Genomic DNA, 23,195 nt, shown 5'->3' on the forward strand with positions numbered 1-23,195 from the left:
CATGGTCCTACAATCTAGTCACCTCTTCAAAGCCCCACCTTTCAATTACCTTAATAGGATTTCCCACCCTCAGCAGTTACAGTGGGGATTAAGCTTCTAATATATGAACTTTGGGGGGACACAATTTAATTAATCTATGGCATGAGTCCTCTAGTATTTACAGTAGTTAAATGAGGTGGCAGGGTAATGCCAAATTCTTTCCTGAGTCAGCAAGCCCTGGCCAGCCAAGTGTGGGGCCAGTGAACATTGACAAGGCAGCTTCCCCTTCCTTCCTTGCCCCAGGATCCCCAGTCCGCTGCTTGGCCTGTCCCAAGAGACACAGAAAGGGGGAGTTGAAATAATGGATATAATTTCCCTCCATGTTGTTCAGTTTTCCTCTGGGGAGGAGCTTTGCAGGTGGTGGGGGTGACATGACAACAAAAAGGAAATGCTAAATTGCATGGCACAAGGAGGTCTGGGCACAGAGTCTTTGATAACAAGCTCCTTGAAGAGAAAGACCAGCTCACTTGGCTAAGTGAAAGCAGTGTTGGTTAACCCCAACCCCCTTCCTGCTTCCTTCTCTTCACCTCCCCTCCCATCTTCTCTCTTCTTATAGGGGTGGCAGAATAATGCTTTAATTGCCAGTAGGATCTTGGGATCTAACCCATGCCCAGAACGTCACAGTTGACTTCCAGGAGATGAGCTTCTCAGAAACCAGAACCTAACTACTTAATATTGAGTTTACAAGCCTCCAAAGCTGTAAGAAATAAATTTCATTTCTTTATAAATTACCCAGTGCCAGGTATTTTGTTATAAACAACAGAAACAGACTCATACAAGAAGATTGGTACCAGAGAAGTGGGGTGTTGCTTATAACAAATACTCGAGAATGTGGAAGCAGCTTTGGAATGGGGCGGGGGGCAGACCTGGTAACCATAGGTGAAAGCAGCCAGAGGGAGAACATCCTTATATTCAGGACAAATAAAAGGAAGAAAGGTTATTTGGAGGAGTGGGGAAGACTTCTCAAATACATAGCAGCCTTTTAATTTAAAACTGTTAGTCCTTTGTGATATCTGAATTCTTTAACTTATGCCAAAACCGTGGCAAGAACTTGCAAACATCTTCATTTCCTTTGTCTACATCTGGGCAGTCAGACCTTCCCACTTTATATTTCTTTCCCGCTAAAAGACCTCCCCCAATCTCTCATTTTTCAAGAAGCAGACATTAGCTTTACATATAAAATGTCGCCAATGACAACTCTTCCTGACTCCACTGCCTCCAGCAGTCTTCCCTTGTATAGAAATTATCCCAAAGTACCAATTTTAAATAGTAATCTCACCAAAATCAAATTCAAAATTTGTACATGTAGAATTATTATCCAATTTCTGTATATAACTATAGAAATATACATTATATAGACACATTGCTTACATAGGAATAGGAAATTACCTGGGAATTTACACAAGAAGTTTCCCAGGGGTTACCTCTGGGAAGAAGTATTGGGGGGGACTTTTTTTTTTACTTCTATGTTGAAAGTATTTTTTAAGTAAATTTTTAAAAATAATAGAAAAATTAGTTAAGGACAGGCTTTTTACCACTAGAAGAGATTTACAGTCTCTTTTACAAAACACGAGAAGAATAACTGTACTCAGCCTTTTGTTCAAGGCCACTGAAATAAATTGGAATAATTTGAGCTATGTAGTACTGGCACAGTATGTTAGGACAATATGGTCATTTTTGTAGTAATTGAACATGACTTCCATCTTGGGAAGTCATAAGTTAGGAATTTATTGAGTTCATTCTTTTGATATAAAAAGTAAAGAATGAAAAACTTTTTTTTTTCCTTAACTAAAAAGTATAGAATGACTTGACATGAGTCCCAGTGTGTCCCAATGGTCTACTTGGTGCGGTCTGTCTCTCTTGGAATGCTATTTATTTTCTGAACCAAAATAAAACTAGATTATTTATTCAGTAGGAAAAGGTAGTAGATTTAAGGAGAAATCAGAAAATAAATTATTTCACAAACACAACAAAACTAATTACAATATTTTGGTTGAGAAAATTATGGTTAGAAACTATGGTTCTGTCACTTTCTGAAACAGAATTTTTAGTAATTTTTCTACTCATGTCAAGAATATTCTTTTGCTTCTTAAAGACTAGTTTTAACTTTGACTATTTTTTCTTTACTGATCTTTAATGTATGTTCATAAAGGCTATTGATAGAACTCATCATTTTTCCAAAATAATGTTAATCCAAAATCAGAAAAGATTTGGGAGATTTATTGTAGTTAAAATTAAGATCACGAAGGGCAAAAGCTCATGTTTTTCAGCCTTTGTAAAAGAATTAATTAATGAAGCATGACAAGTACAATTTAGTAGCTTCTTAGTTATTTTAAGCAGGAGGCCTCCTTAGAGGGCACACACATAAAGTCAACGTAGATCACCACTGACTCAGGCGTGTGGCCAGAGGTCAGTGCCCAAGGGCTGTGTGGATTCTTTTTTTCCTGTAGTGCTGTATGGACTCTTGTCTGGGGGTTACAATCCTTTGATAAGCTTTTTATTGGGAGAGAATTTGATGTGAATGTATAAGGTGTTGTTAGCACAATTCCATGTTGTGTTTGCTCAGCAGAAGAAGTTTTATTTTGAAAGTAGACTTATTGGAGATGGCTGTTTATTCCCAGGTCAGGGAGTCTCTCGGCTCTACAGATTCTTTGTGATTTCTGTTGTTGCTTATCCCAAATAAGTAATCATGCTTCTTGGAAGTGAGTGTTGCATCATTGGAAGGGAACATAGGAGTCTTCTGATTGAACTCACTTGAGAGAAGTAAGCTGAAAATAGAGGAAGGACATTTCACACTTGCTACCATTTAATACTTTGGCTAGTTTTAGCTCCCAGTTTTGCGGCAGAATCAGAATGACCCAAAGATGCATGTTCTGATTTATTGCTGCTAGTGGATACCACTCCAGGAACTGCACAAATCATACTCTGCCTTTGTTGGTCTTGGTCTTTTATCAGCTGAAAGTTAACAGTGGAGAGTTGAGTTTTCGTGTCTATAAAAATAGCATGTAAATAAACATGCTGTAGGACTGTGTTATCTACAGTAGAATCTTCCATCTGTAGCTTTGGGCAGACGGACTCATATACAAGCCTTCAGAGTTCTTCTTGGGTTCTGTCAGCCCAGGTGAGTTTACACTTAACCTTCCTCATACTGAATTCTGCCCTAGAATGAATGGTGTTGCAGCCTCAGAAGCAGCAGCAGCCAGAGCATCTAGGTGACATTCTTGCTAGTAAATCATGCCTTTGACCTAGAGACTTAAGAAATGGGGCAGCATCACTGTGGCCGAATATGATCATTTTCATTTGTTTGTTTTTTAATTTTTATTGAATCATAATTGATTATACATATTTTGGGGGTTCAGCATTGACATGTTGATCAAATCAATATTACTTGCATATATATTGTTACAAATCATACTTATTCTTTATGCCCCTTGTCCAATCTCTCCCCCTCTTCCTCCCCCTCCCCCCCCAAATTACCCTAGATTTCTTTTCTCCTTCTGAAGGAATAATGGTTACTCTGTTGATTTGTTGCCTAGATGATCTGTCCAATGCTGAGAGGTGTGTTGAGGTCCCCAATATTATTGTAGAGCAGATGCTTCTTCTGTCACTCTGGAAGGGGCTTTGTGGAGAAGGACATCCTGTTCTTTACTTTAGTCTCTGCTGGTGACTCTCCTTGTGTCAGTGCACTCCAGTGGCTGGTGGACCATCTACATGGTGGTTGTGACGCCTAGCCACTTTCACGGCAGCCATGGTTATTATGGTGGCTGTGATGGGCCACCCACATGGAGGTGATGTTTATGGCATGCTCCGTGGCACTGGCAGGGTGCCTGGTTGTGGGGGGGGGGCTGGTTCCCAGATCCATGCCTCAGGTCCCTGGGGGTCTCCATGCCTCAGGGGGCCCCCGAGGCACTGGCGGTGTGCCTGGTTGTGGGAGGGTGGTCCAGTTTCCAGCTCCATACCTCAGATTCCCAGGGGGGGGTCCCTGAGGCACTGTGGTGTGCCTGATTGGGGGGGGGCGTCTGGTCCCCAGATCCATGCCTCAGGTCCCTAGGTGGGACCCTAGGTGCTGGCATTATGCCTGGGCCAGAACTAATTTTTTGTCCTTTGCTTACTTCTAGAAGGGGGGAACTTCCTGTGGGGACCAGTACTTGAGCTGTGTGGTTGAGCTAAATTGCTGCTTTGCTGCTGATTTCCTAGGGAAGGCTTTTTCTGCAGCTCAGGTTTTAATGGTTGACTTCATAGGTACTTCCAGCTCTCCAAAGACCTGGTGCACCTGTGTTGTATAGAAACTCTGATCTGGGTCTGAGTCTTTTCATCAAACTGCACCCCATGCAATTCTATATTTCTGAGCAGTCCCCTCTGAGTGGTCCTTTGCTGATTGGTGCTAGTCAGCTGTCCTTGCTGTGCCCCAGTGCTCCCCTGGTGGGCCTGTCTCCCCCACTCCCCATGCTCCAAACACTTCCCATGGGATGGGCTGTGCACTGGTCCCTTGCAATGACTCACCAGCCTCTGAGTGGCTTCTTTTTTTCAGTTGTTGTGACTCCTCGCTCCTATGTGGGTCCACAGGAACCCTATTAGTGGTCTTGCTGGCCTGGAAGCCACCAAGGCCCTCTTGTTCCCTGCCGCCTCCAAGCACCTTCATCCAAAGGGCACAGCTGCAGCACTCAGCAGCTCCATGCACTCAGCAGCTCCATGCATTCAGCAGCTCCAGTCTTAAAGTGGCCACAGCTGGAAATGGTTGGAGCAGATTTTTCTCTTTCTCCTTGTGGCTTCTCCCACCTTCATGTACTCCATAGGTCTCTCCTCCTCTTCCCCTAAGCTTAGTGGCCCCAGCTTGGCTGTTGTTGCTTTTATATAGTTGTAAATTGGCTGATTTGTGGAAGAGAGTGATGCTGGGGACTGTCTATTCTGCCATCTTGACCAGAAGCCCAGACTCCCCTCTGATCATTGATTTCTTTCCCCCGGACTATAAAATGCTGTTCCTTTTTCCAGATTCATTAGAAGCACCACACACATTATAGAGGCATCTTAAAATGCCTTCTGTAAATGCCAAAAGATGCTCTAGAATTCATTTAGGCAGGAAAATTGCTGTAGAGGACCTGGCATGAGTTGTAACCCAGGCAACTGAAAAAAAATATGCACCATTCTCTCCAATGACCTTTGTGTTTGATGTCCCAGCACCAAAGTGGTAAGTGTGGTTTTCTTTCTAGGGTCTCCTCGGTGATGTGCAGCCAGAGTAGTAGTAACCAGAGAAAAAGTTATCACCCTGCTAGGAACATTCACTTCAGGTGGCCATCTACATGCCTAAAGCTTTAAAATACAGGAAGTCCCCACCTACAAGCAGGTGTGTGCCAAAAAATTAGTTGTAGTTAATTGTTTGGAACTCAGAATGCATTTTCTCATAGGCATGTTATGAACAGTACTTAAATTCCAGGCAGGCCTCAGAAGCCTTTCCAGCCCATCATACACCTGAAGGACAGTCCTGTGCAATTAACAGGACAAGCGCCAGCCACCATACATCACAGTGTTTTATGTGTTCAGCCACGCCTCACCCACCCCCTACACTCCCCTCTCACTCTCTTTGAGTGCCGGCTGGGCAGGGAAGGGGTTGGTTATTGAAGCCAGCAGGTGCACAGGGTTCTCTCACCCGCTACTGGGGCCAGAAGGAGACGTAGCACCAGCAGGGTTTTCTCTCCCCTTCCCCAGGGAGCTTTCTCTTCCACATCAGCCAAGTCAGCGCTTCTCAACTCCAGTGTGCAGCCGAATCCCCTGGTGATGTGTTCCAATTGCAGATTCTGATCCAGCAGGTCTAGGGTGAGGTCTCAGATTCTGAATCTCTAACAGGCTCTCTCAGGTGATGCATGCACTCCTGGTCCGCAGACACTCCAGCGCCCCCACCCCACCCTTGAGTAGCAAGAGTCTCTAAACACCCTGGGAGGAGGAAAGGATGGTGAGGAGGGAAATCCCATGTCCCTGCAGAAAGCAAGTGGGGAATGAGAGAGCTGAGTTCTCTTCTGTGGGCCATATCAAGGTTCCTTTTCTGCTGAGAACCTCCTGCCTGTGGGAAGAAGTGGGCAGACGCTGGCTGCTGCTAGCAACTGGCTGCTTCTCAGCTTCATCTCATGACGGGCATTGTTGGCAGGGCAAGCAGGAGTTGTGACACGGCACTCATCTCCCTTGAAGAGCAGGCCTAGCAGGGCCCCGGTGTCTCCCCCGACACCTGGACCCAGCATATTTGTATGGTGCGCTTTAAGCACAATAGGAAATACTGAAATGGCAAGGGCGGGAGCCACAGTCTGGATCCTAGAGCAGCGTTTCAGAGCATGAGGAGCAGCAGGGGGGTGCACCAGGGGTTGCTGATGCAGGTGAACGAAGCAACTTTGAAGATCTCTCACTAGACTCAGTGCAGCAAAGCAGCTAGGACCTGGTTTTAATCCTGTCTCCACCACTAACTAGCCGTGTGTCCTTGAGCACCTGCTTGCCTGGGTGCCTAAATGTCTTCTGTCCTCACCTATAAAGTGAGGCTAAAATTAGCACCTGTTTCGTAGAGTGCTGGGAAAACTTAATGACACCATCCTTGTAAAGCCCTCAAACTGCCACAGAGGTGGCATAAGTGGTGGCAGTGGTACAGTCATGGTGAAATGAGTAATTTGAGATTACAGACGTAGGGCCAAATTGTCTGCTTTGCCACTTACCTGTGCAACTTCAAGCAAGTGACTTACCCCTCTAAACCTCAGTTTCCTCCCTTGTAAAATGTATATAACAAAAGTATCCACCTTGCAGGTTGTTGAGAGGATAAAATAGGTAAAGCACTTAGCACAGTGCCTAGCACAAAACGAGTTTGGTACACATTAGTTACTGGTATTAAGGCAGGCCAGGATGATTGGTATCTGGAGAACAGGCATTCTCAAACTGCTCCAGAAGCCATAGGTTTTACACAAATGTGTCTTGGGGATGAGGAGCCCACTGTTCACTCCACCCATACCTGCCCCCCACTTCATCAGAGGGGCTCATCTTTATTGGGATTCAGCACAAAGACATGATTCAGAAGGAAAGGTTTAGAAAGTCACTGCTTTGTAGCTATGGCATGTTGTGAGACCGTGGGGTCAGGCGGATGGTCTAAATGTTCAGGAAGTTGGCATTTGCCTTTTCTACTTCATTTCTTTAAAGAGTGAAAAAGCACGCTGGCCAGTTAGCTCAGTCAGTCAGGGTGCGGTGCCGATACAGTGTGGCCCAATAACACCACGGTGTGCAGTTGGATCCCTGTATCGGCCAGCTTCCCAAATAAAGGAAAAAAATTGAAAAAGCAGATGGTAAATTTAAAGAGATACGTGTATATATAACCTAAAGTTTTATGAGGCTGTATTGAATTATACGGCTAATTTGTGTCACCAGATGTACGATATTCATGTGATCACTTTTGTAGCATTTGCTAAGTATGACGCTTTGTTTTCTCCAGATGAGCACGATGCCAGGACTGCCCACTCGGCCCTGCTTTTATGATATAGATCTTGATACAGACACAGAGCAAGTTAAAGGCTTATTCTAAGTGAATGAGACTCTCCCAAGACCCAATTTCAGGTAGGCTGTTGTGTTTTTACTTTCTTTTCTTTCGTTTTTTCTTTCAGTTCAAATTCTTTTTTTGTTTTGTTTGCCTTTCAGATACTTATTGTGAAAGTGATCTGATAAGTAATTTCCTTCACTGGTTACTACAAATTCCTACCTAATGACTTTCCACGACTTGGATCCACTCCTGGGTGTGGATATGCATTAGATGTTCTGGACTCAGGCCCTTACCTGGACTTGAGTCCTGTGAAAGTCATATCATGTCATCTCTGAATATAGATTTTTTCAGAGCATGTCTGGCCATAACAAAGGAACCCTATAAAATCATTGTTCATTTTCCAGAATTACAGCCAATTATCTGCTGTAATTTTAAAAGAATAACTTGCTACCTTTCCAATACATATCTCCTGGTACAGAGTTAGCATCATGTGATAGAAGTATCTCAGTGTTTTCATTTCCTAGGGCTGCCATAAGAAAGAATCACAAACTGGGTGATTTAAAACAACAAAAATTTGTTCTCCTGAAGTTCTGGAGGCAGAAGTCCAAAGTCACAGTGTCAGCTGGGCCATGCTTCCTCTGAGACTCTGGGTGGAATCCTTCCTTGCTTCTTCCTAGCAGCTGGTAGTGGCCACCAATCCCTGATGTCCTCAGCGTGCAGCTGCATCACTCCCATCTCTACTTCTGGTCACATAGCATTCTCCCTGGGTGTCTGTGTATTCACATGGCCTTCTCCCCTTCTTTTAAGGCCACCAGTCATATTGGATTCAGACCCACCATAATGACCTCATCTTAACTTGATTACGCTGCAAAGACCCTATTTCCAAATAAAGTCACTGCTACAGCTGCCCAGGGTTAGGACTTCAGTACATTTGGGGCCCAGGGGGGTGGGAGGGGACTATAATTCAACCCATCACACTGGACTGTGGCACAGCAGTTGTATTAGTCTCCCATGCACTGGAAAGACACATAGAGATGGGACAGACTGCCTAATTCAGAGGGTCCTGTGAGTCCCAGGAAGGACAGGGCAGCAGAAATTAGGCCACTTGATGGCTCGAGGCCTGCACAGTACCAGGTTGGGCCTGACATGAGCTGTCTTAGGCAGCCCAGAGCTGGGGACTCTTGGTCTTATTCATGTCCGTCCCTCAGTGCTACAGCCACACTTGCTGGCTACTGTCCTAATTCCCCATCATAAAGAAAAAACCCTCCTCCCTGGACAACCCCCAAGCGGAAGTTTGAAAGGCTTGGGCTGCTTTCCCCACCCCATAGATCAAACACTCCATAGATCCTCCCCATATTCTCGAGAGGCATTCCTCCCTCAGAAGCCTTCCTCTTGCCAGCATCTTCAGGGCCTTCTCCATGAGCTTCCTTTCCCTGAAGACCCTTCCTCCAGCTGTCTCTGAGTTAGGCCAGGCCCACAGGACTTTGTCCTGTGCTTCACTGCCAGGAGTCAACATGCGGGATTTTGTTGTTGTTGTTGTTTTGGTTTTGTAAGTCTTTTTTACTAAAACACTAAAGTCCTGGTTATGATGAGAAAGGTAAGAGACCACTTAAATGAAATTACATTAAAACAAGGTATGTGTGGTGTTTGTGTGTGTTTTTAGCTAAGAAGTGGGAGCTCTAATAAGCTCTAGCCACAACCACGTGTTATATCTTCATCATTTCTGAAAAAGAAAACTCCAGAAAGTGAAATAAGAGAGACTAGTTTAACAAAGAAACCCATAAACTTGAGCTTTGGTAACGGTGTTATTTTGGTCTTTTGATATGACTTTGTGTGTTGTGAATGTCTTGGATTTCCCAGCTGGCCTTAGGAAAATAACAATATCATTCCTTTTAAACCGAAAATTGACCTCGGTCCTAACTAATCTCACTTTTTATGTCAGGACCCCATTATGCTACATTTCTGCCATTTGTCATTTTTCTCCAGAACGGGTTTATACAATTCTCTCTCTCAGCTTTTTGGTCAGTTTCCATTGCTCTCCAAGTAGGTCATATGAGCCCCAATCACACCTTAATTATTGCAGTTAAGACTCAGTAATGACATGTCCTCACCTTTACTACGCATACACTTAAATTCTTCACTGCTTAAGATACTTGTGTTCCCTAACAAGGCTTCTTCCAGATTTTATTTAAGATTGAGCAGGGGCTTGCGGGTCAGGACGCTGGCCTGTGGTAGCGACCTCCAGTCTGCCAGGAACTGTGCTAGGCACCTCCTGTGGACGGCCACAGCACCCCAGGAAGCAGGCGGCGTCCCATCAGGCCACAGAGGCTGAAAGAGAATCTGCCCTTCCTATGTGGTCGCCGAGAGCTACTGGTAGCTGGGAGACAGTGGAGCTGCCGTCCTGCTGCATGGTGTCATTTTGCCACCTAGCTACCATGTGTCATTTTGCCACCCCATTACATTTCATGCTGACGTTATCCCTGTGAAACCAGTAGTGGTTTTGATTCAGAGCTGTGAAAACTCTGGCCCAGAGGGGTCGGCAGTTAGCTCAAGTCGCACCACTAATAACTACCAAAGCTAAGACTCCACTGCTTGCTCTGTCTCTTCCCGTCCTTTAAGCCCAAACCGAAGGATGCCCTTTTAATTTCAGTCACAGGCTAAATGAACTTTGGCCCATCCAGAAGGATAATACTAGCTATTTGACCAGACAGGTATTTGGGGATAACAGAGTGTTTGGGGTTTTTTGTTTTGTTTTGGGGGGGGGTTCTATAACTAAGATAATTATTGGGGCTTTAAAAGCTATGACTTTGTCAAAATTCTTTTTAGTCAAGGTATATATAATAGGGCTATCTCTTAATTCTGTAATTGAATGGCATTCCCCCCACCTTCCACCCCATTTATCCAAGGCTTTTTTCTTCCTTGTGAACTGCTAAACACTGTTCTAGGCATGGTGGCAGTGGTTCAAAACCCATCATTTGACCCCACTTGAACAATTGAAAACAGATCCAGTGTCCTATGATAAACCATTATCCAAAGCAAACATTCCCTCGCCATGACTCCTCAGTATAATGATCCAGCAGACATCCTTTCTGTTTCCTGTGCCCTCTTATGTATAGTAATCAGGAACCATTTCTGCTAATAGTCAACGGTCTGTAGCTATTAAAAATTCATAAAATAAAAATGTGAAATCTTGGACGACAGTCAGCATGGACAAATTTGGGCATCTGAAAAGGAAACATCTGGCTGGCTCACTTTGCTCACATAAGAATCAGACTATAGATAGTTCTGGACACTCATTTTCAGAGCGGCACACTCACTGTTCCTGGAGGAGCATGTCAGAGACGTGTCCCACATGGGAAGAATATTGCACTCGGTTGATGACTGCTTTCCTTCCTCCCCTTTCCTCGCCATTCTCGCCTACCTCACCCTCTAGGAAATTGTGTAAGACTGAATGTGAACATGACATGCCAAGAAATCACAAGAATCTGAGCTCCTTCTTCCCAAGACGTCCCTGTAGTGCTTTCACTATTGTTAGAATAAGGGCGTGATTCATTCTTTTGGATGTCACTGAATAGAAGTAATCAAAATAAGTTGTTTGTCCCAATGAAATTGATCCTGCATATTACTGTTCAGTCTTTTGTTTGAAGATGATTGGATTTGGGGGGTGGATTTTAACCCCCTCTTCTGGTTTCTCATTCTGAGCCTTTATCATATTTCTGAGCCTTGGCAGGATCCAAATGAACACAATAAAGTCTGGCAGATTTTCTGAAGAATTCAAATACTCCCTTACTTAACTGGCAAAGTTATGGTTAGTAGGGAATCAGATTTACTCAGGTCCTGCTATAAATGTTAGTTATTTACCAAAGAATTGCTTTTTTTGAATTACACATACAGAGGAAAGTATAAAACCAACTCATTTCTTCCATACACTACCTTTAGGGCAGAAATTTTCAATGATATTTAATAATCATAAATTAATCTCGAGTTGCTACGTGCCAGCCCTCCCGTGGACAAAGTCTGTTCTATACCAGGTTACAAACCACAGGGTTGCAAGGTGCCCTGGGAAAGCACTCGGGCTTTATGATTTGGGTCTTGAAACTTTCTTTTCACAAAAGAGCTCAAAAATTGTTCATTGCCATTGTGCTTCCAGAAGACGGGGCCTCAGCTTGTCCCCCTGAGCCATCCCTGGGATAGAGCATGTGCCTCTCCCTTTCCATCACCAGGCAGTCCAAACTGCTTTACTCATCCTCACTGGCATCTAAAAGATGGTGATAATTAAATCTCCCCTATCTAACTAAAACGGAATGTTTTGGAACTTAGGTGACAATTGTGAAATTCTTAATTCCTTTAAAATAAACTTTTTCTTGGCACATTTCAATTTCTTATAATTCCCACAGCAAAAGAGATTATTTTATGTGTTCCATCTTCCATAATATTCTCCCACTGAATAAACTTCTGCAGTTGGTTCCCACCGCCCCCGCCACTGAATAAGCAACTGTTTCATTTTTACATTCTCACCTTAGCTAGTGCATCTCTGATTTTTTCATCTGTAATCAGACTTCCTTTACTTTTGCCAATCCTTCAAGTTTTCTTCAAATGCAGGACCACAGACCCTAAGCCCCTTTAAACACAAAACCATGGGACTCGAAGGTAATGTGTCTGATCAGCGGGTCTTCCACCGCCCGCCTCTGGAGCATGGAAAGCCTGCTCAGCTTTGCTTTGCCAAGCCAGGGGTCATCTCTAGTCCACTTAGCCCACCCCCCTCCCATCCCCAGGCATCACTGACCCTCACGTTCAGGGTCACCAGAGCCACCGAAGTGAGGCTGGCCATGTCTCTGAGTGGAGGGGCGAAGTCTGCACCAACCAAACCTCCCTTCCTAACATCTAAACTATTTTCTTTTTGTTAATGTTTATTATACTTGCTCTACTTCTGTTTTCTGTTTACTCCCCTGACTTGAATCAGATGTTAGGGGAGTATTTGAAGTTCCTTGTCCCCTCTCTTCATCACTGTCTTCTGTTTTGAAACTAACTAAGCCTCCTCCCTGGCTCCAGCCCTTTCAGTTATCTATGGGAGGCCAGCTTGCTGGATTTCAGCAGAGTTTGAACTCTCTTGGCCCAACAGATAAATCCTTCCATGTATAAATCAGATTAAAGGCCACAAACTTGCATTTACAATTTTCCTGGAATGGTGAACACATTTTTTTCCCTGGGATTTAGGTGTTTTTTTTGTTTCGTGTTTTTTGTTTTTTTTTTGTCATTTTCGTGACCGGCACTCAGCCAGTGAGTGCACCGGCCATTCCTATATAGGATCTGAACCCGTGGCGGGAGCGTCGCCACGCTCCCAGCGCTGCACTCTCCCGAGTGCGCCACGGGCTCGGCCCTTGTTTCGTGTTTTTAAAATGTAGTTTGATTACTTCTCTTTCTAAAAGCTTGTAGGATTCAAGAATGGCAAAGAATCTTAATATTCTTCAAGAGAAAGCAACAGAGCTTTAACAATAATTAGTAGTTCCAGGTCCATTCACTTCCATATTATCCTAAATGCATTTTTCAGTATTTGCTTTCTGTTCTTACTATATAAATGAGAAACAAAAAATCCAAGGCAACTGGATTCCTAATCTAAAATCCCAAACGTTCTAATTCCAGCATCTTGGAGACTATAGATCCCAAATTTGGAAACCATGGAAATTCTGCCATGTTCCCCAAGTAAATTGCTTGGGAAGTTCAAAATGCTGCATGCAGTAACCGGGGTGACTCTTGGTGACAAAGTGGTGCAGAATCGGATTCTCTACTTCTTATAAGTCAAATATCCCAAACAATGATCCCAGCCTTGCCTTGAGAACAGAATCACTTCTGTGCTCTTGAATTTTCTTTTGGCCTCAGACTTGAGAACTGTAACATTAACAGTTTAACACCAGGGGAAAATTTGTTCTTAAACCACTGAAACTTTTTTTTTGTTTGTTTCAGGTTCCTGAAACACAAAGTGCTCCTTGCCTTTTTGCTGTAATTGGAGAAGAAAGTGAATTTGAAATATGCCTGTTATGCAATGTTAGAGAAATGGCGAAATAGGGCAGAGATTTCTTCTTCGTTCAAGACAGATTCTGTTTGCGTCAGAGTGTAGTGTTCAGCAAAAGGACCTCCACCAAGTCTGGAAGAGACTAATTTATTTTCTGTTTCTGCAGAGTTTACATTATTTCCGACTGCATATACTTTAGAATGTTTATTTTATGGGGACCAAGGGATTAAAAGAGTATGAACTGAAAGGTAACATTTTCCACTATGGAGTTGTCTATTTTCTGTTTGAACTGAAAATAAACATGTATCTAGAAAACCAACCAGCAAGTTTTCAGTGTCAGATAAAACTCTCTGCTCTTTAGAGATAACTGTTCTTGTGAAGCAGTTGGGGTTTGTTTCCTGATACCGATTACCTGGAAAATTGTGAATGAACATGACAAGAAAGGAAATAACAGACAGAGGGAAATAAACAATTGTGAAATCTTCTGACTGTTGGAGACTCATAAAATCTCTTGGATCTGAGTGCATCATTTGCGGGTACTTCAAAAAGTTTGTGGAAAAATTCTTACTACCTTTCAATTTTATTTTTCCACAAACTTTTTGAGATACCCTTGTATATCCAAAGCTATTTTTCAGGGCCAGCAAGGTTTATTTCACTTATCTTTTTTTTTTTTTTTTTTTTGTCTTTTTCGTGACCAGCACTCAGCCAGTGAGTGCACCGGCCATTCCTATATAGGATCCGAACCCACGGCGGGAACAGCGCTGTCGCACTCTCCTGAGTGCGCCATGGGCTCGGCCCTTATTTCACTTATCTAAAACAAATGGGTTTATGCTAGTTTCTTCCACTGACGAATGAATCTCAATGGCCATTGAACTTTTTCTAAGGCCCGTAGGGCTAGGGAGAGTGGCTTTTAAAGGTCAGGTGTTTGGCAAATGATTTTCCTTTTGCCCAACCCTTAATTCCTAGTGGAGAATGTTCTGTGGCCTACTCCCCACTCCCAGGAGCCCCTGACCCTTCTTTGTTTCCATTTTTTCCTACAATAATATACAATTATGTAAAAGTTAAAACAAAACCAAGGATTCAGAAACAAACAAGGAGTGATTGTCCTCTAAGCAGTATAAGTAAAATAGTCACCATAAATATCATAAATATCCCCCAGGCACATCCTGCAGGATCTTTCCTTTGTGCTCATATCCTACACCCTCCAGTGACCCTGCTCATTACTTGCTCTGCCTGTAATATATCTTTATGCACAATTTAATTTGTTCCAAAACACTTTAATAACTAAAAAGCGGTTCCACTCAAAGGCTGTCTGTCCCAAGAATAATTTCATTTGGCAACTCGATAAATTCACTTGTCCCTCCCTGTCCCTGCCCTTTATTTGGGAGTACACCTCTCCAAATATACAATTACCTAGTATTTTCAATGCATAAATCTATATGACTGTTATTAGGGTTCACTCTAAATTTGTTCGCTAATGCACTCAGAAAGCAATCTTTCTCATTGTAAGTTGATATTTAAGCAGTTGCCTTCTGCTATTCACAGTTTTATTATTTTCTTCTGCCATTTAAAGTTTTATTTTCTGGGCCGGCCCGTGGCTCATTCGGAAGAGTGTGGTACTGATAACACCAAGGCCACAGGTTCGGATCCCATATAAGGATGGCCGGTTAGCTCACCTGGGTGAGTGTGGTGCTGACAACACCAAGTCAATGGTTAAGATCCCCTTACCGGTCATCTTTTTAAAAAAATAATAGAAAATAAAAATATAAAGTTTTATTTTCTATTTTTGAAAATATTTTAGGGAAAAAAATATCTAAGAAACCTACATTCAAAGAGCTTTAGACCAGGGACTACTTTCCTCACCTACTTTCACCAGGCAGCTCATCAACAAAAAAAAAGCATCGTGCACACAGGTGTGGGAGAGTTTTTCAGAGCTCACCTTGGAAGGACCTATAATCCAGGTGCCACTGGGAACTCCAAATTGTTTTCCCATTGTGTGGGCTCATTTGAACTCCTCCAGGTGTCTGGACTCAGGCTCTGATTGATTTGTTTCTCTCATTCACTACCCTTTTCCTGGTAGAATACACTCCTGCTGAGTGATATGCAGTCTCCACCAAGAAGAAAGGTCTTTGTCAGGTTAATTGCTTATCAACTTTCGATGATTTGAGGCATTCATGGACAAGAAGAAGTATTATTTGGGGGAGGATTGGGAGGAGCCAGTTATCAACCATCTCTTCTGGGGCCACAGTGTGAGAAAAAAAAAAATCATAACCTTTAGCATGGTGGGTTTAAGTTAGAAGTCTTCCCAAGAAGGCTGGATCCTGGTTTCTTTCTTCCTCTAAAATTGAAATGTAAGAAACCCCAGAAAATGATGAGGGGCCCCAATTCCCCACCATAGCACACAAACACTTGATGTCCAGTAGGTAGCAACACCTGTAAAGGTTAAGTCCCAGACCAGAAGAATTCTCTGTGTAAACTCCCTGAAGAACTCTCTATAGGGATTAACTGATAATGAGGGAGAGATGAATGGGGACTCAGGAAAGTAGCAGCAAGGCAATGAGCCAGTCCATTCATTAATACTCTTTTTATTCCTCTATTGCCAGGGCTATTTTTTTGTTTTAGAATGTGCTGACTCACTTAAAGCAAAGGAGTATTCTTCACAATATGTATTTAAAGAGAATCCTGGTTCATTCCCATCAGCCATTATCCAGGGTTTAGTTTTTAATCATAATTTACACATGCCCATAAATGAGATGATGTACTGACCTTAGGTAGTCCAGAAAAATACACATACACATATTTGTATATTGCTTCTGTATAAATGTATATGCACTTAAAAATTAAGTGCATTTTTATAGCATTTGTTACAAACCTATAATCCATATCCTCTGAAAAAGTTTAGCATCATGCAGAATGATTGGTCAATAAACAGATCTTCATGTAGTACCTTAAACTCTAATGCAGCCATAGACAGAAAAAACAAAAAAACCTCTTATAGCTACCTTTCAGACAAGGCAGAATGGACTGGAATTCAGGGACCTGTGAATTTGAATGGGAAAAAAAAATTTTTTTTTCACTAACCTTTAATATAGCAGCATGTCCTTCCATTATGAATGTCTAAACAAACCACAGTTGTATTAACAATACCTATATCTTTGTTGCCAATAGAATTCATTGCTATTTTAATATTACATGACAGTTTCTGCAGATACAGAAACATTTATGCTTATCACTACTTCAAAATGATTGTAGTTATTAGCTCCGCCACTGTCCAAAAAAGCGCATATATTGCTGTGCCAAATTTGGCTCCCTTTTCTGTATTTTAGTAATCGCATTTCACTGTCATTGGTTTGCTTTACAACCATACGTGTTTTAATTACAGCATATAAAAACATTATTCTGAGAAAGGTACATAAGCTGCACCAGTCTGTTCAAGGGATGCCACGGCACGTAAACCTTATAATCCCTTGGAGTAGATGAAATTCTCATAGCCTAAGTCCTGGTCCTGCGGCAGCATGGCCTTCTCTTGCATGTTGCTACCTCTGCATCTGTGCTTCAGGCCATCCCTAAGGGTCCCTGTTCCAGGGCTCCTAGTCTATGTCTAGTAGATATTCTTGGTCTGGGAGTAGCAGAGGCAGTACCTGTCAGTTTCCCCAGCCTAACTCAGATGATATATGATGCTCTGGACACTGTCAAGTACTGTGTCAGTGTCCAACTTAGTTAGCAATTCACTCCCTGAGCCAGCTCCTGAGCTTCCCCACCTGGCCCAGTGAGTGAGTCTCCGCCTGACCTGATCCCCCCACACACACCCACCCCAGCTGTCACAGGGCCTCAGCTTGCATTCTAATACTGAGATCTACAAGCTTAGGATAACTAATAATGCCATTTCCACAAGATAACAGGTTTCACTGTATGGCTTTTGTGATAAAGAATATTACGATTGCTGATTTTTTTTTTTTTTTTTTTTTTTTTTGGCGGCTGGCCAGTAGGGGATCTGAACCCTTGACCTTGGTGGTGTAACACCATGCTCTAACCAACTGAGCTAACCTGCCTGTCCCTAACATTATTTTTAATTCATTAATTTGTTCATTACCATGTGTGAAGCAGAGTGTTTTTGAGAAGAGCAGGAGATCAGTTCCATGACTGAAGGGAATTTTTTTTTTTTTTTTTTTTTTTTTGGTGGTGTTCACTGTATCCCCAGCCCACAGAATAGTGGACTGGAAAGTAGTAGATGGTCACCAGGTATTTTCTGAGTGAATTCATCCATCCACTCATCCACTGAGCATGTGTTGTCCCACTTGTGACTGGCATCTGACGTGAGGGCAGTCCTATTGGGGAACTTACCCTTTAACTTGTGGGGTCTGTGCTAACTTCGCATAGTTAGTGTCAGAACTGAACTGAATTGAACTGTAAGACACCCAGTTGGTGCTGGAGGACTATGGCACCTCAGCAACCACAGACCCCTTAGGAAGTTTCAATTGACAACGAAGGAGGGATGGGGCCATTCAAGCTCAGCATCTCCCATACTAGAATCCTGCCTGATATTCCAGGATGGGTTGGGTGCCTACCCCGGCCAGGTATCACAGTAGGCTCAGTGGATTAAGGAAGATGAACAAGCCTGGGAGAGGGGTGCCCCTAAAATGGCCCAGAATCCATTGAGAGGATCCTGGAGGGAGTGGGGCTGGCAGGAGCTCCTGCAAACAACAGGAGGCAAGCCCTGGGGGAATGGCTTTTCCCCCTGTCTTCCAGAAGACTTATATCTGTGCTTTGAGTTCGCTTTTATAAAATAACTCAGTGATTGGGCTTCCTTTTTTTTTTTTGGCGCTTGGCCAGAACATGGATCTAAACCCTTGATGTTGGTGTTATAAACCCATGCTCTAACCAACCGAGCTAACCAGCCAGCTTCTCTTCTCTTTAGCACCCTAGGTTTGTATTTTAATCTCCTGAAGTGATTTAAAAATGGGAACTTTCAGATACATTGTCAGCCATATTTTATCCCATGATTGAAATGAGATTAAAGGCAGGTTTGTTCTGAAAGCAGCCTGTGCCCCTCTATTCTGGCATGGCAGAGCACAAAGGAGAGCCATGTAATTGCTCAGACTGAGTTTGAGGTTAGAGTGTTTACGTAACAAATCAGCACAATTTAAATATTTCTCGTGGCGCGGTCAGGGCTGCGAAGCTTTGCCCAGCATACCAGCGTGGATGTCATCTGTTTACTCTACCCTGTGTGGGCATCTGTGTTTATGTGAAGGGACCCTGGTAGTTTAAAGCCAGTTAATATTTTTAGTCATACATCATGTTGCTTACGTATTTTACAATAAAGATGGTGAAGAGGCAATTTTTCAAAACAATCAGAGCAGTTACATCTGTGCACATGCTTATGAGCAGACACTTAATGAATGTTCATTTGGCAGTCTTACAATTAAGGAATTCTTCTGCCTTAGATAATCACATGAGCCCTGATAATTTTCCTCTAAGTCAGCCTTCTGATTACCTCCTCCTTGATAGAGACAAACAGCAGAGACACATCCTGAAAAAACTGCAAAGGCTCTCCTGGGTTCAGAACAAGCCAACGATGTGAGTGTTGCTGTCCAACTTCATCATGGAGTTGGAAGCCAAAGACTTTTCCGGGGCCAGGGGAAAAGAAATGCTGAATAACTCCCCTACTCCTCCCAAGGCATTTGAGATGGTGACTTCATTACTTAATTTGAAACTTGAGTTTCCAGAATATCAGACACCCCCAAACTCAAATGTGAGTACAGAAATGCATTCCAAAGCCAGTTGTAAATTATTTTAAAATTATTCGTGCCACCTAGCTTGCCATTAGAACAGATAATTGAACTAACTGTAAATATGTATAAACAAAAGTAACAGAAACATACACAACAAATTACAGATGGACAGAAAAATCCACTTAAGTGCTAAACAGGGAGCAAGGAAGCCAAGGAAAGTAGGAGGCCATAGTTCTGCAGCGATGAGTGAGTTTAGCAGAGGAGGGGTGGGGTCTGGCCCGGAGGAAGGGGGCGTGGTGAGCACCCAGGAGCAAAGCGGGTGCAGGGAAGGATCTGGACTCTGACAACTCCGAACTCCACGAGGCAAACGTGACAGATGGAGCCCCAGCCAACATGAAAAACAGAAAGTACGTAATGTATGAGATGTCTGAGGTCCTCCTGGAACCATGAGACAGAGCGCAGAGAAATTACGTTGCATCTGCAGCATTCCACCCCAGCACTGGCCTTGCTCCTCTACAGGGTGAGTGAGCAGTAAAAACGTTCTTAGAAGAAACTCTCCTGTGGTCAGTGGCGATTTGGGAACTAGAATATGCTAACTGGCAAACCATTTGGGGTTTTCTATTTTTAAAAAAATTAGAGGTTTCAAAGCAGGTATTTAGAACACAACAGGTTTTAAGGGTAAGAGAATGAGATGTCCCCCTAAGCCCACCCCCCACCCCGAGCCCTCGTCCACCACCACAGTGTGTTCCCATTCAGACACACCAAGGGAACCAACAAAGAGAGACTCCGCTCCAACCCTAATGAAGGAGGCAAACAACCTGAGGATGAAAGTCCAAAATCAGCTGGCGGTATTCGTCTGTCCTAAAGGATAGATCAAGCTTAAACAGTCCAGCTCTTAGCAGATTTTGAAGAGGGAGCAGAGATTGGAGCAGATGTCTCTCCTCTGTGTAGATACCTGATGATGTCTGGCAGTTCCTGTCCCCAGCCAGGTCAGCTGCACATGAGGACTGTCAAGGAGCAGTCTAAATGAAGGCTCACAGCCATCAGGTAACGATGAGAACAGGAAATAAGACTGTGAAGACTGGCATCATTCATTGAACATTTTATTGTTACAGTTAACATTTACCAAAAGGTTACTGTCTGCCGGGAACTATCCCAAGCATTTTGCACAGATTATTTAATTTAATCCTACAGCAGCCTGAGGAAGTAGGTACATAGTTGTTGTTCCCATTTTGTAGTTGAGGAAACTGAGACTTAGACAGGTAAGGGGACATGCCCAAGGTCCCACAGTCAGCAAGTGACACACCTAGGACTCTTGGCTGGGTCCGTCTGACTTCAGAGCCATGTTCGGGCCCTCTGAGCACTTCCACCTGAATGCACCGTGAATTGCCCACATTGGGATGAACCTGTGTTCAAAAGGATGAAAGCTTTGGGATGCTCCATAGAGTCCTTGGACTAAGGCCAACCGAGCCTCATGGAAGGAGTTAGAAAAGCTCAGAGAGGGAAACCACTTCTGTGGTAGATGACTTGGAAAGCGTAATTCATAAAACATGGAGCATGTAGTAGTGACCCCACAGGACACCCGGCCCCCACACACCCAAGCAAGGCAGACAGTACTGACCCAGGCAGACTGCTGGTAACTGCCAGATTGTCTCCAATGTGCGTAAGAAGTGAGGAACTTTAACACGCAGCTCGTGCCCTCTCACGCATGGCCACCAGCCTCTCCACACCAGGGCTTTCACCCCAGTGGGGCCAGAGTGGGCAAGTGTCCTGGGAAGCCAGCCTTCCCCTTCTCCCCCACCATGTGACTGATGCCCCGCACCAGGGACCAATATGCAGTGAGTCATTTGCACACCAAATTGAAGCCATGAGCCCTGGCACTGGTCCTAGAACTGAGGTGTGGGATCAAAACAGAGAAATTAATCAACTTTTAAACTGGTAATATTGCACCCAGATATTTTCAGGGTAATCTTATTTAAAATTCTGTGGTGGGGCTGGCCAGTTATCTCAATTGGTTAGAGCAAGGTGTTATCAAGGTCATGGGTTCAGATCTCCATACCAGCCAGCCGCAAAAAAATAAATAAATAAAGTAAAATTCTGTGGTTTTATGGAATCATCTCTGAATTACTGTATCTGAGAGATGAGTAGATGTTTCACGGGGTATCTGATTCAATTTCAGGTACTTTTATCAGGCAGACAAGTAGACGATTTAAATGTAATGCAGAAAGGTAAGTCTGTCTGTCTTTCTACTCTTTATGGAGCACTGCTAAGAGGCAGACTGCACCCCACCCTGGGAATGCAAAGACAAAGGGGCAAGGTGTCTTGGGAGATTCACAATTTAGTAGGTAAAAGCATCACAGGACCCAGTTCAGAAATGGGGGCAGAAGAGGTGCAGGATGGAGGAGCCTGGGACAGAGTCAGAAAAAGCTTCTCAGAGGAGGGAATGCTGCATAAATACGCCAGCACCGGACTGGAGGGCAAGGGACGCTGGCCGGGGAGGGTCTGACCGCATGGATCGGGAGGGGTCAGTTGGTACTAGAATACTAGATAAATCATCACCTTCCTCCTTCCTGAGGGAGTACACGACGGAGTAACAGATCCCAGCTGTACCCTGAACTAGCTGTGTGACATTGGGCAAGATACTTAACCTCTCTGAGCCTGTTTGCCTAACCTACAATGGGGTTAATAACAGCACAAACCTCACAGCATTGTAACTTTGTTAATACCCACGAAGTGCGCAGTACTGGGCTTGGCGCATAGTGCTCATCCATAGTTAGTTGTTGTTGTTGTTGTTATTATTATTATTATTATTATTATTATTATTATTATTACTCATAGTGTTGTTTCTACTCCTGCTTAGTAGCCTATAGTAGCTGCTCAAAAATTTTTTCGTGGAATGAATAAATTCACCAATTCCTTATCAACATGGACATTACACTTGCCCAGGATGGCAGCAGGAAACAGGACAAAGAACCCGTGGGCCAGATGCTACTGAGGAAGGGGAAGGCTCATCCTGGAGGTTGGCAGAGAATGGCAGTGAAGGAAGGATTTGCTGAAGCACGTCCAGGCTTCACAGTAATGTAGAGTTAATAATTTATAAAGTTAAAGCAATTGGACTTTTTCTCTCAAGACTTGCTCCACCTGCTTGAATGCTGTAACCAGGTTGAGACTTGCAAGCCCAAGGGGCCGAATCCATCACATACTGGAATCCACATGGTGGGAAGAAAGGAGTGGGCAGAGAATCGGGGCCTGGAAAGCCCTGGAAAGTTCCTGCCTACTCTGGAGTCCCCACCAGAGGGTACCAGAAGCTATGAGCACAGGTGTCAGCCAAGGCCTCCAAGGCCGGAAAACCCCACACACAGAGCTGACACCTGAGGAAAGAGCCACAGAGGCTCCCTCCGAGGTCCCATGGTTTAGACCCAGCCCCCAGGCTCAGACCGTTATGAGGGCCAGCCAATCTCTCCATGGAGAACAGATGAACATGGCACCCTCCCTAAGGCAGTCGACTCTAGAACAATCTCTTCCTCCTCCTACTGCACCCATGGTGCCCTTAGAAAAGGGCTGGAGAGAAAACGTGGTCATCGGGGTGTTTTCTAATGACCTGCATCCAGTGAACGCTGTTAATCTGTTTACTGTGGGTGTTCCTGTCTTAACGTGACCTGGTTACGGTGACTCTCAGGGCAGCAGGAAAGGCATCAGGTTGGCCAAGAGGGCACTTTCAAAGTTCCAGCACTGCCCCTGGCTACACCACCTCTGAGAGGTCCTGACCGTGCAGTGGCGCTAGCAGAAAAGGAGCTCTGAGCTGAGCAGAAAGAACCAAGCTCCGATGACATGTTCCAGAGGAAAGGAAGGAATCGCAGGAGCCATCGGTCTTCCTGGTTTCACCAAGAAGGTTCCACTGCACTCA

At 43.8% G+C, this 23,195-nt stretch overlaps 1 protein-coding gene across 1 annotated transcript in view; it reads left to right on the plus strand.

Moving 5' to 3' along the window:
- MTHFD1L (methylenetetrahydrofolate dehydrogenase (NADP+ dependent) 1 like) overlaps positions 1 to 13,800 on the plus strand; it is a 182,248-nt gene extending 168,448 nt beyond the window's left edge. The window contains exons 28-29 of the mRNA XM_063098373.1: positions 7,499 to 7,620; positions 13,508 to 13,800. Of these exons, the coding sequence (XP_062954443.1) occupies positions 7,499 to 7,588 (90 nt within the window). The 3' untranslated portion in view covers positions 7,589 to 7,620; positions 13,508 to 13,800. The remainder of the gene's footprint in view (positions 1 to 7,498; positions 7,621 to 13,507) is intronic.
- Positions 13,801 to 23,195: the final 9,395 nt, after the last annotated feature.

The sequence above is a fragment of the Cynocephalus volans genome, chromosome 5 (genome assembly GCF_027409185.1).
Source record: "Cynocephalus volans isolate mCynVol1 chromosome 5, mCynVol1.pri, whole genome shotgun sequence".
NCBI classification, from domain to species: Eukaryota; Metazoa; Chordata; class Mammalia; order Dermoptera; family Cynocephalidae; genus Cynocephalus; species Cynocephalus volans.